This window comes from Cherax quadricarinatus, chromosome 57 (assembly GCF_038502225.1).
Source record: "Cherax quadricarinatus isolate ZL_2023a chromosome 57, ASM3850222v1, whole genome shotgun sequence".
Classification (NCBI taxonomy): domain Eukaryota; kingdom Metazoa; phylum Arthropoda; class Malacostraca; order Decapoda; family Parastacidae; genus Cherax; species Cherax quadricarinatus.
This window is the reverse complement of record NC_091348.1, coordinates 2,478,886-2,492,778: the sequence shown is the minus strand read 5'-3', so window position 1 is coordinate 2,492,778 and position 13,893 is coordinate 2,478,886. Positions and strand designations below refer to the sequence as shown.

The window sequence follows — 13,893 nt, the reverse complement described above, 5'->3', positions numbered from 1 at the left end:
CTTTATTAAGGAAACGTTTCGCCACACAGAGGCTTCATCAGTACATACACAGGAGAAACTTGAAGAACAGGAGGAGAATGAGGTAATCAGTCCCTCAACCTTGAGTCGATGTGGTCAGTCCATCAATCTTGAATAGAATACGTCATATGAGCGGTGAAGCAGCTTGGGATCTTAATACTTAGGAATTCTTCGCTTGCCTAACCCTTGGGCACAACCTACTTCCACATTGAACAAATGTGACACCACCTATGACTGCTGCACCTCTCCTGCCATACGGTTTATAAGCTGCTTCACCGCTCGTATGCCGTATTCTATTCAAGATTGATAGACTGACCACATCGACTCAAGGTTGAGGGACTGATTACCTCATTCTCCTCCTGTTCTTCAAGTTTCTCCTGTGTATGTACTGATGAAGCCACTGTGTGGCGAAACGTTTCCTTAATAAAGATACCCAAGAGTTGCACATGTGTCTAATTTATCAACGTGTCGGTTCTGTAAACCATTCATCTACACTTAGGACTTTATAATATGTATATTTAGAGTGTCAGGTTCTGAGACATAAAAGGACCCCAATGGAAATAAGTCACTCTGTCTGACTTTTTTGGGTTATCCCAGGTTCTCTACACATATGCTGCTATGTATGATAATTCTATGTAACTGTATTGTGTATACCTGAATAAATTTACTTACTTACTTACTTACTTAAGATGTGAATCGAGTGCATATGTTCGCCAGGAACAAGAGAGTGTAATATGCTCTGAACTGTTGTGAGGTCACGTGATGGACGTGTGCTGAGGTAGGCGATGCGAAGCATGTAAAAACGTTTTGGTTTTTACACTGCTATATTAGTTACCATTATCAAAGATGCTATTAAAGACAGACGTCTCCTTAAGTCTGGCTCACTGATGACAAGCTGGGATTCCTTCTGTTTCATTCAATATCCTTCTGTATCTCTATCTGTTCATGCTGATTGATTCTATGAGATTTTGTTATTAGAGAGTCCTCTATATATCTAATTCTGCATTCATTGTGCAAAAATGTTCTTATATTTCAAAAGCCTTCTCATGTTTTTCATCCATAAGTGAAAACAAAGAGTTCTGACCATCTTAAATACAACACCTTCAGAACACACCACAGAGCGGTACCTAGTTCTCCTGTTTGGTAATGTGGCAAATAATATCGTAAGAACACCTCCCAAGAGTGATATTAATGTGGCCACTATAACTGTCATATTCATTAAGGATCTCACCAGATGGCAGACTACTGTTGTTTCCTCAGCATTTCCCGCTAGTGTTAATACTCTCCCGTGCAGACATTGTAATAAAAAAGCACGTTGAGAACAGGGGAAGAAATCTATTAGGAAAAATGAATATAAATGCAAGAATAACAGGGATGATGATTATTAATGTAATGATGGTATACAGTACCGACAAGAAGATAAGTAAAACGCATGTCCATCAGTCAGGTATCCTTATTTCCAAGCGTTTCTCTCCATATTTGTAGTAGTTAAATGTGGAGAAAGCAGAAATGGAGAGATGAAGATGATGTGATAAGTCCATCAGCAGTGAAGAAGTAGTATAAGGTGGTGAGTCCCTCAGTCTGGAGGTTTGTTCAGCTTCATAGTCTTGGATAATGATGTACTCAAGTTTAAGACTATGAGGATGAACACATCTTCAGGTTGAGTAATAATTTGACCACCTCAAACTACTACTTCAAGCTTAACTGACTCATCGATCACATCTTCTTTACCTCTCTTGTCAGGTGAAATGTTTTGAAGTAAAGAAATCTAAATGTCTCATATTTGTTTTAATTTTATGATCAACGGAATGCTTGCTTGAAGCATAGACACACTGAAGGACATTTGATGAAATGAAGCAAAACCCGGCTAGTTATCAGCGCCAGATTTATGGAGACGCTGGTAATTAGTACAAATAATATGCTACAAAAAGTAGAAAGTTATATCCACCACGATGGCACACTTGCTTCTTGAATACACTTCGTCCCTCCCACCTCGGAACATCAGGTGACTCACTACACTTCAGTTTGCCTGACCCCTCACCTGTTCCTTCATTTCTCATACGCCATGTGTATTTAAAGTGATCAAGGTACCAACATCAAAATGTTTCCATAGTAAATAGTTCTAAGCGTTTGCTCACGTGTACTTATCGAAAACTTTTTGGTATCATTTACCGGGTTTTCACCATGTCCTAGCAAGTGTTGATAACCAGTGGTGGGAACAAGATAGTGTATAATGGCAAATTATCAGACACTCAACTTCATAACAGTCTTAAGTTTAAGGACAGGCATGTACAAGGAAGACATAAGACATGGAGGAAAATTAAATATTTTATTTTATTTTTACAGTGTATTGGTGTGGTACAGCTCGTGGTTGCCATCTATTGCTTGTTCAATGTCGAGGACACGAAGAAGAGGCTCAAGTTCGACAATGCTGTGACATTCGGTATCGTGGACCCTGAATCAGATGCAGGTGTGTTTTACGAATGTGATTTAAATTTGTTAAAATTAATATCACATGAACAATTAAGTAAAAATTTAACACGTATACTGTATTTAACATATATTATCACTGTTCCTATTAGTGGTAAGAAGACATTAAATGCAAGGAAGCCTTTACTGGTACAACGTTTTATCCAAGAGGAGCGGAAGTTTTTTTTCAGGTTTTTCTTAACGCCTAACAAGTTAAATAGTACACTCTACTACTGAAGTTAAGTGAAACATCAAGAACTGGAATAACAAATCACCACTGCAGATATGTAGACCTTACAGTATCCCCCCACAAGAGACACTATAAACCCCAGCGTCTTTGGGTGCAGTATATGATGTGGAGGATCTTGTGGTATCTCTGATTATCATGAAAGTAATTACGGCTTCCTCAGTATTATCAGTGTAAGACTGGAGAGACTGTTGTAGTGTCACTGGGAAGATGAGTTTGCAGTCAGTATTACTTTGAGTTCTGGCAGTACTCTGTATCTGAGTGCCAGTGTTTGCGGTGAAGGATTACAGAATTTGAGATCTATTCAAGTTATATGTACTCTTGTCAAGATTTTAGTAAATCATCACGAATTATGCCTTTCATTTTTTTTAATATCATAATGTAAGTAAAAGAGCTTTTCCCACCAGGCCAGGGGATACCGTGGCCTGGTGGCAAAAGCTTTCGCTTCACACGGTGAGGGTCCGGGTTCGATTCCCGGCGAAGGGGTGGAAACATTAAGCGTGTTTCCTTACACCCATTGTCCATGTTCACCCATCAGAAATAATGGGTACCTGGATGTTAGTCGACTGGTGTGGGTCGCATCCTGTGACAAAATTGACCTAATTTGCCCGAAATGCTCTGCATAACAAGCGGCTTTCTATATAGTAGTATGTCACTGATGTCAGCTAGAACTATTTAGTTTGTACATGTACTTATAGAAATAAAGATATATTATTATTATTATTATTATTATTATTATTATTATTATTATTATTATTATTATATTGTGTTAGTGGGTTTCTTGGCTTGGTCCTCTGCCTGATAAGAAATTTATCCAAGAAAGGTAGCGTGTCATTTTTTTCCTTCTATAGGATGAATTGTATTGAAGGTTCAAGGTGGTTGAATTGGTCTCTGAATTGTCACTAATTGAAGCTCCTAAATATCACCTCCAAAATTTTATAGACATAATTCAGCCATGTGATGTGTCGTCGTATAATGGCATTCGGGCAATTTTTTTCAAAGTGTTGTAAGTAAATGTTGATTAATGGTGCGCTCAGAGGTGACCCCATAGCCATCCCAAGTTTGTGTCTGCACTGTAGTGAACCAAAGAAGAAATTGAAGCTCACACAAGCTTCCACTAGATCAAAGAAGTTTGAAATTGGTTATGAAGGTATCATGTTTGTGCAAGAAGTTAATGACTTTGTTGATCATTACCATAACCAACATTGATGTATACTATGTAATACAATATTGATGTAGCTACAAACTGCAAGCTGCTCCACATTCGTCACTGTATCTAAAGACACAGCAGTTGTCAGTATATACAACATGGTCTGCATTGGAGAAACTTCCAGAAGTCTTCTCACACACTCGTAAGATAACAAGTAGACATGTCGCATTGGCACCATCAGTAATGCTTGAGTATGACACTTCATCTCCCACGTCCACATCATGGTGTGGGATAGAGCTCCACTGTTACTGCAGGAAAATGGCAAAATTAAATTTACTCTTCAACTCTCAAACAATCCAACACCATTAACCAGAATGGAGGCAAGTTCACCTTGGCCACACCCATCACCCACATCATCTTTAAATAACACAGTAGGTCTCCTTCAGTGCTTCTCTGATGCTCTATATCCTGATCTAACACCTGACTTCAGTCGTTGAGTGCATTTTTTAAGAGGCATCGTTCTTGTGTTTTCTGAGTACTTGATCAAATTTCCATTCCCGTCCCTACCACTCCCATGGGTAAAACGTTCTAACAATAAAGGCTTCCTGCATTTAGTGTCGTTTTGTTATATGTCGGTATTTTAAACGTTTTGCTGACCTTCTGTCAGTACAAATAACTCATTCATGTCTTTGACATTTTAAATTTAGTGAAATATTAAAAATGACAACACTAACAATTTATTTTAACCTTAAGTAAATGTTTCACAAATCATTCGGATAGCTCTTTTATAAGCGAAAAAAATTAATTTTATTTGATAGAACGATTTTTTGTATAACTCTACGACAATTTTGTTAATACTTAGTGATATTTTTCAGCTGCCTACATCTTCTTCTCCATCCTCTTGCTTGTGGCCATCATCTACATCATTGCAGCTTTGGTGCTCATCCATGGTGTGAGAACAGTAAGTAACCCACACACTGTATCCTGGCGGTGACTGCGGCAACGAGCCAAAAGTTGGTATTAATACGTAATGCACAACAACCTTTTAGACGATATTTCGCTCAGTATTAGAACATCTTTAATCAGATCTACAGACAACTAAAAACTACTTCTTCAGTAAATATCTGAGTGAGGTGTAGAGTTTACGTTAAGTGTTCAGGGATACGTATAGGAAGGTTGACCAGCAGTAAGTGATGAATATGTTTTACAAACTGATGAATAAGACACAGGTGTATCACTTGGGTGTCTTTATACTAGAAACTAGGTGTCAGCACATCGGGCTTCTTCTGTATATTACAAAGGCGACTGAAACAGGAGACAGTGGAAGATCTTCCATTATAAAAGTCGCCTCTGTATTCCACTGAAGCAGCTTGCCGTGCACACGAAATGTTTGAACTATGAAGATATGTTGTAGTGTAAACTTGTATTGTTGTTACTTACCTTAATGAACGCTTCCAGGCAATACCTCCTTCCACTCGTTTTAGTAGAGGATGACAGAATTAGGAGAGAGGATTAAAACTGAGGTGCTAAAAGCAGGCAGGGATTTAATTTTGGACCGGCAGCGGGGGCTTTGACTCCCCTAACACCCTCTTGGTATACTCCAGGTATTTGCTTAACATAAGCATGAAAGAAGGAGGGAAAGAACCGAAAGTTTGACAAAGAGCGGGCGTGTTTCTTTACACGGGTTGTCTATGTTCACCCATCAGTAAAATAGGTACCTGGGAGCTAGTCGACTAGTGTGGGTCGCATCCTGGGACAAGGACCTAATTTGCCCGAAATGCTCTGCAGAACAAGCGGCTTTCTATATAGTAGTATGTCATTGATGTCAGCTAGGACTGTATACCTTGTACATGTAGTAAATAAAGATATTATTATTATTATTATTATTATTATTATTATTATTATTATTATTATTATTATATAGTGAAAGGGGACTAAAGAGTAATAATCATAAGAGAATAAATCTGTTGAATAAAAGGGATAAAGTAATTCAGAATATGAATTTTTATTTTTCAAAATATTTTTCAGAAATAATGTATAAAAAAAATTAAAAATCCATGATATGCACAGCATTACAGTAGAAGTTTCATTGAAAGAATATGGGAAAAGACACAAAATAGGAATGTAAAAGAATGAGAATCTTAGAATGTTGGAGACGAGTTTACCAAGTGTTATGAACGACGCTGATGTGTGAACGATAGCAAGTAGAAGTTTCATTGAAAGAATATGGGAAAAGACACAAAATAGGAATGTAAAAGTAACTCTAATTTGGTCATCACTGTGGTAACTCTAACTTGGTCATCACTGTGGTAACTAACTTGATCATCACTGTGGTAACTCTAACTTGGTCATCACTGTGGTAACTCTAACTTGGTCATCACTGTGGTAACTCTAACTTGGTCATCACTGTGGTAACTCTAACTTGATCATCACTGTGGTAACTCTAACTTGGTCATCACTGTGGTAACTCTAACTTGGTCATCATTGTGGTAACTCTAACTTGGTCATCACTGTGGTAACTCTAACTTGATCATCACTGTGGTAACTCTAACTTGGTCATCACTGTGGTAACTCTAACTTTGTCATCACTGTGGTAACTCTAACTTGGTCATCACTGTGGTAACTCTAACTTGATCATCACTGTGGTAACTCTAACTTGGTCATCACTGTGGTAACTCTAACTTGGTCATCACTGTGGTAACTCTAACTTGGTCATCACTGTGGTAACTCTAACTTGGTCATCACTGTGGTAACTCTAATTTGGTCATCACTGTGGTAACTCTAACTTGGTCATCACTGTGGTAACTAACTTGATCATCACTGTGGTAACTCTAACTTGGTCATCACTGTGGTAACTCTAACTTGGTCATCACTGTGGTAACTCTAACTTGGTCATCACTGTGGTAACTCTAACTTGATCATCACTGTGGTAACTCTAACTTGGTCATCACTGTGGTAACTCTAACTTGGTCATCATTGTGGTAACTCTAACTTGGTCATCACTGTGGTAACTCTAACTTGATCATCACTGTGGTAACTAACTTGATCATCACTGTGGTAACTCTAACTTGATCATCACTGTGGTAACTCTAACTTGGTCATCACTGTGGTAACTCTAACTTGATCATCACTGTGGTAACTCTAACTTGGTCATCACTGTGGTAACTCTAACTTGGTCATCATTGTGGTAACTCTAACTTGGTCATCACTGTGGTAACTCTAACTTGATCATCACTGTGGTAACTCTAACTTGATCATCACTGTGGTAACTAACTTGATCATCACTGTGGTAACTCTAACTTGATCATCACTGTGGTAACTCTAACTTGGTCATCACTGTGGTAACTCTAACTTGGTCATCACTGTGGTAACTCTAACTTGATCATCACTGTGGTAACTCTAACTTGGTCATCACTGTGGTAACTCTCAACACTTCTCAGACCCAGCCCCCGCTAGACCTACCCCCGTCAGAACCCGTGATATTTGTACACAAAAACCTGGCTTACTATAAATCGTTCTTTTTGATCGATTTTATATGATAATTCACGATCTGAAGTCTAATTAAGATATTGATAAGTGGACTGTATATTAATATTCTTATCTAACAAGTTTATTAATGTTTACATAATACATATATAATATGGACATAAAATACAGGAAAGGGGGTTCTTATTATTATATGGTATGATATTACAGCGTCATGCTTGTATAAGTGAACCATTATAATTGCCTCCCAGCATACATAAGGGGGATTACCAATAGACTCCTGGCTGTCTTCAAGAAGGCACTGGACAGGCACCTAAAGTTAGTACCTGACCAACCGGGCTGTGGTTCGTACGTCAGCTTGCGTGCGGCCAGCAGTAACAGCCTGGTTGATCAGACCCTGATCCACCATGAGGCCTGGTCTCATACCGGGCCGCGGGGGCGTTGACCCCCGAAACCCTCTCCAGGTAAATCTATACAGCACATGGCTGAATAATCCATTGAGCTCAAGGAAGAAAACAGTGAAACCTTGATAATATAGATTGCCCAAACAAAAATTGGAATAAGGATGTTTTTCCATCATCAAACAAAAATAAACAATTCTGGGTTGACTTTGTCCTGTAAATTTAAAATAAATTTAACGGATTTCGTCTGGTTTCCGAACTTGTTCGGAAAACTGACCTCAGAGTTACTAGTCAGGTGAGAAATTATCATCTAATCGACTTGAACTTTTGGTGTGTTTTACTGTCTTTAAGATCTTGTAGTAAAAGTATGTGCCAGTATCGTCTATAAATCGATTTATTTCCGCCATATTTATCTGGGACGGAAGCGCCCACATCCATTAATTAATACTTCCGCAGCGTGACTGTCTTGTGTCACTTCATCAAGTGACAAATTTTCCAGCATCTCGTAGGCTACGATAATTCATGATTTAACATTTTAAATTTTTTACAAGTGAATTAGAATTACGAATGTTTGCACTAAAAGAAAATTATAGGTTCATTATACGAGTCAGTTAAATTATTACTGTCTTGGACGAGATCACTTTAGTGTTAATTATAATTTAACCCATCAGAGCTTGGTTGATGTGAGTCACGTGATGCAGAAGATATTTTCGAAGATCCACAGAGGAAAAATTTTACCAGCTTGATATAACAAGTTAAATTATTATTATTATTATTATTATTATTATTATTATTATTATTATTAATATTATTCACTATATCGTAAGGGTTCTTAAATGGAGATATCGTAGGTTGAAGGTAGACACACTTGTAGGATGGTAACTATATTGTCAGACTGAGATGAGGGATGGAGCCCAGCTGCCTTGCCTGTCCGCTGAATGGTCTGCCGCCGAGTGAGGCCGGGGCAGAGGTATGAGCTTACACATGTGCATCCCGTGACGTCACACAAAGCCACAGGCCTACAAGGGATCTCGTATCTAAAGCACATGGATGATACTAATATGCTATGCTATATAATACAGAGAATACAGGGATCAGCAACTATGCTGACAGCTCGGTCATGTTACATATGTCGTCCCGACATACACTACTATACTATAGGCTGAACAGGCAGGCGGATCTGGGCTGATTCTATACAATAACAAATTCATATATAACTTAGAACTAATGGATGGTACAACATGATTTTGACGTAATGGGTGTTAACATAATGAGTTTTAACGTAATGAGTTTCAACGTAATGCATTACAAACTATAAGAACAAATCATTATACAATATGGGTGGAATTGATCGATCGATCTGTATTCATGCCCTCTACGGATTCTGAGGAAGAATAAATATATACAACGAAGTGTTTAACAGAAAGGCAGATTCGGTGCACTCAAATCTAGACTGTTAATTCTCAGAATACGGAGGGAACGTGAACACGAAAATTTCTGACAAACTGATCAGCTAATAACAAAACACACAGTTGATAATTTCATTCATCTTGGACATCTAATTATACAGACTATGTACATTTAAACCCAATTCTGCGAGGGTTAGGTTTACATATGCAGAATGGTTATCATCTCTGGGAGGATCGAATTCCTCTGCAATGGCTAACACATGCCTTGACTGAGAGAGATCTGAAGGAGTATCTACAAAAGATACAGGTACAATCACTAGTGACTGTGGAATTACTAACTCGTCTGCTAGGAGTACCCAACTCGGCTGTTCGATACAGTAATTCTTGGCTCATTACAAAGTCACTAATGGGTGCTGGTGGCTTCACAGTAAGAATAAGATCTTCCTGGAGCAGGAATCGAATCACACCAGAACACAAGGGATCGGTTCTTTGGGCAGTTTTGACATCCTCGACAGTAAATGGAGGATCTGCAGTAACTACACTAACGTGTCGCGATAAAGCATCTGCGACTACATTTGACTTGCCAGGTAAATGTTCAAAAGTTGGATTGAACTCTTGGATAGTCAAGGTCCATCTGGCTAACCTTCCAGTAGGCTGTTTGTTCTGGAATAAAGGTATCAGTTCTTTCTTACTGGAGGAAAGAACAAACTCGGTGGAGTGGATGACTCCCCCCGGTTGAAAAAATTAACGCAATATGAGCAAGGGAGAACGAATCTACTATCTCAAACTGCAAACACAGGAGAAAAGAAATGAACACGGTGAACAATGCTGATATTCAATCTGAGTCGCACACAGTGACACGAGGTATCAGCTATAAAGAAACTACACTTACAAACGTTAACATGTGAAAGTTACTCGAGAACTAACTTCTTACAATGCACTGATTACTGTCAACTAGGATGGGATCACCATCTGGAACATTAGGAACAACAACAGACACTCTAGTGAGAACACTAGCTGTAACAGAGACGTCTTTCTGCAGACAGCATGTCACATCAACAAGAGATGGCATTACTAGTTCCAAGTAATCGTTTTCTGACAAGGCATCCCCTGTGGAGAAAGTACTACTCGAACTAGCAGTCATTGCAGGGATAGGCTGTGCACTCAAGGCAGTCTGAGTGTCCTCGGACACTTGAGGCAACGGAACACTATCCTGCAAGTCTGAAGGTATAGGTGGAGCACTGATGGGAGTGACAGAATTACCAGTGCCTGACCGCTTGGGTACGCTACTGGAGAACGCATTGGCTTGTAAGGACTTAATGCGTACATCGTACTCTGCAGCAGTATGACAGATTTCTGATCCAAGCTGGTAACCCCAGAATGGAACGATCAAGTCGTCTATTTGGGCATGCCATCGGTACGGGTCGAGCACAATGCATAAGTCTCGCATGGAAGCAAATCCCAGTAGAAGGTCACCAGGGAAAGTAATCTGGTCGACAACAAGAAAAGCAGCAGTAAAGTCTCTGCCTTGGATAGTAAAGGTGAGTGAAGTCTGACCTCGGACTCGCAGAAGAGAATGTAATAAAATAATTAATATACCTGTACAACGCAATATTTTTAAGAGATGCTAACATGAAAATATAATAATTTCCAAGAGGTTTTTAAAAGCTGCAAAACTATTTTTAAGAGGAGGTAAATGTTAAGGTATGATATGTAAGAGAGAAGCAAATATTTTCCAGTAAAAGTAGACCTTAGACAGGGATTTGTTGTATCACCATAACTGTTTAATGTAACTGTTGTTAGAAGTGTAAGTGAAGTGACTGTTCTTGAACCTGTCACCTTGAAATATAACAAATTTTATATTAACTGGGAGTTGCCACAGTTGTATTTTACTGATGACAGTTTTTGTGCAAATTGTATAACAAATTTCAAAGGCTAGTGTGAGTCTGGGAGGTTGTTGTAAGAAGTTAAGTGAAAATAAACAGTAAATATGCAATGTAATGAAAAGAATAAGTTTATGCAACAATACACACACACTTATACATATATATATATATATATATATATATATATATATATATATATATATATATATATATATATATATATATATATATATATATATATATAAATATATATATATTTTATTATTATTTTTTTTATTATCACACTGGCCGATTCCCACCAAGGCAGGGTGGCCAGAAAAAGAAAAACTTTCACCATCATTCACTCCATCACTGTCTTGCCAGAAGGGTGCTTTACACTACAGTTTTTAAACTGCAACATTAACACCCCTCCTTCAGAGTGCAGGCACTGTACTTCCCATCTCCAGGACTCAAGTCCGGCCTGCCGGTTTCCCTGAATCCCTTCATAAATGTTACTTTGCTCACACTCCAACAGCACGTCAAGTATTAAAAACCATTTGTCTCCATTCACTTCTATCAAACACGCTCACGCATGCCTGCTGGAAGTCCAAGCCCCTCGCACACAAAACCTCCTTTACCCCCTCCCTCCAACCTTTCCTAGGCCGACCCCTACCCCGCCTTCCTTCCACTACAGACTGATACACTCTTGAAGTCATTCTGTTTCGCTCCATTCTCTCTACATGTCCGAACCACCTCAACAACCCTTCCTCAGCCCTCTGGACAAGTTTTGGTAATCCCGCACCTCCTCCTAACTTCCAAACTACGAATTCTCTGCATTATATTCACACCACACATTGCCCTCAGACATGACATCTCCACTGCCTCCAGCCTTCTCCTCGCTGCAACATTCATCACCCATGCTTCACACCCATATAAGAGCGTTGGTAAAACTATACTCTCATACATTCCCCTCTTTGCCTCCAAGGACAAAGTTCTTTGTCTCCACAGACTCCTAAGTGCACCACTCACCCTTTTCCCCTCATCAATTCTATGATTCACCTCATCTTTCATAGACCCATCCGCTGAAACGTCCACTCCCAAGTATCTGAATACATTCACCTCCTCCATACTCTCTCCCTCCAATCTGATATCCAATCTTTCATCACCTAATCTTTTTGTTATCCTCATAACCTTACTCTTTCCTGAATTCACTTTTAATTTTCTTCTTTTGCACACCCTACCAAATTCATCCACCAATCTCTGCAACTTCTCTTCAGAATCTCCCAAGAGCACAGTGTCATCAGCAAAGAGCAACTGTGACAACTCCCACTTTATGTGTGATTCTTTATCTTTTAACTCCACGCCTCTTGCCAAGACCCTCGCATTTACTTCTCTTACAACCCCATCTATAAATATATTAAACAACCACGGTGACATCACACATCCTTGTCTAAGGCCTACTTTTACTGGGAAAAAATTTCCCTCTTTCATACATACTCTAACTTGAGCCTCACTATCCTCGTAAAAACTCTTCACTGCTTTCAGTAACCTACCTCCTACACCATACACCTGCAACATCTGCCACATTGCCCCCCTATCCACCCTGTCATACGCCTTTTCCAAATCCATAAATGCCACAAAGACCTCTTTAGCCTTATCTAAATGTTGTTCACTTATATGTTTCACTGTAAACACCTGGTCCACACACCCCCTACCTTTCCCAAAGCCTCCTTGTTCATCTGCTATCCTATTCTCCGTCTTACTCTTTATTCTTTCAATAATAACTCTACCATACACTTTACCAGGTATACTCAACAGACTTATCCCCCTATAATTTTTGCACTCTCTTTTATCCCTTTTGCCTTTATACAAAGGAACTATGCATACTCTCTGCCAATCCCTAGGTACCTTACCCTCTTCCATACATTAAATAATTGCAACAACCACTCCAAAACTATATCCCCACCTGCTTTTAACATTTCTATCTTTATCCCATCAATCCCGGCTGCTTTACCCCCTTTCATATACCTACTGCCTCACGAACTTCCCCCACACTCACAACTGGTTCTTCCTCACTCCTACACGAAATCACAGCTTCCCTATCTTCAACAACATTTAACAATTCCTCAAAATATTCTCTCCATCTTCCCAATACCTCTAACTCTCCATTTAATAACTCTCCTCTCCTATTTTTAACGGACAAATCCATTTGTTCTCTAGGCTTTCTTAACTTGTTAATCTCACTCCAAAACTTTTTCTTATTTTCAACAAAATTTGTTGATAACATCTCACCTACTCTCTCATTTGCTCTCTTTTTACATTGCTTCACCACTCTCTTAACCTCTCTCTTTTTCTCCATATACTCTTCCCTCCTTGCATCACTTCTACTTTGTAAAAACTTCTCATATGCTAACTTTTTCTTCCTTTCTACTCTCTTTACATCATCATTCCACCAATCGCTCCTCTTCCCTCCCGCACCCACTTTCCTGTAACCACAAACTTCTGCTGAACACTCTAACACTATATTTTTAAACCTACCCCATACCTCTTCGACCCCATTGCCTAAGCTCTCATTAGCCCATCTATCCTCCAATAGCCGTTTATATCTTACCCTAACTGTCTCCTCTTTTAGTTTATAAACCTTCACCTCTCTCTTCCCTGATGCTTCTATTCTCCTTGTATCCCATCTACCTTTTACTCTCAGTGTAGCTACAACTAGAAAGTGATCTGATATATATGTGGCCCCTCTATAAACATGTACATCCTGAAGTCTACTCAACAGTCTTTTATCTACCAATACATAATCCAACAAACTACTGTCATTTCGCCCTACATCATATCTTGTATA

General features: G+C 39.0%; 1 protein-coding gene across 1 annotated transcript in view; it reads left to right on the top strand.

The window, feature by feature from the left end:
* The window catches only part of LOC128693377 (uncharacterized), a 40,874-nt gene that overhangs the window by 19,028 nt on the left and 7,953 nt on the right, over positions 1–13,893 (top strand). Inside the window, exons 2-3 of the mRNA XM_070097274.1 lie at positions 2,365–2,488; positions 4,760–4,845. Of these exons, the coding sequence (XP_069953375.1) occupies positions 2,365–2,488; positions 4,760–4,845 (210 nt within the window). The remainder of the gene's footprint in view (positions 1–2,364; positions 2,489–4,759; positions 4,846–13,893) is intronic.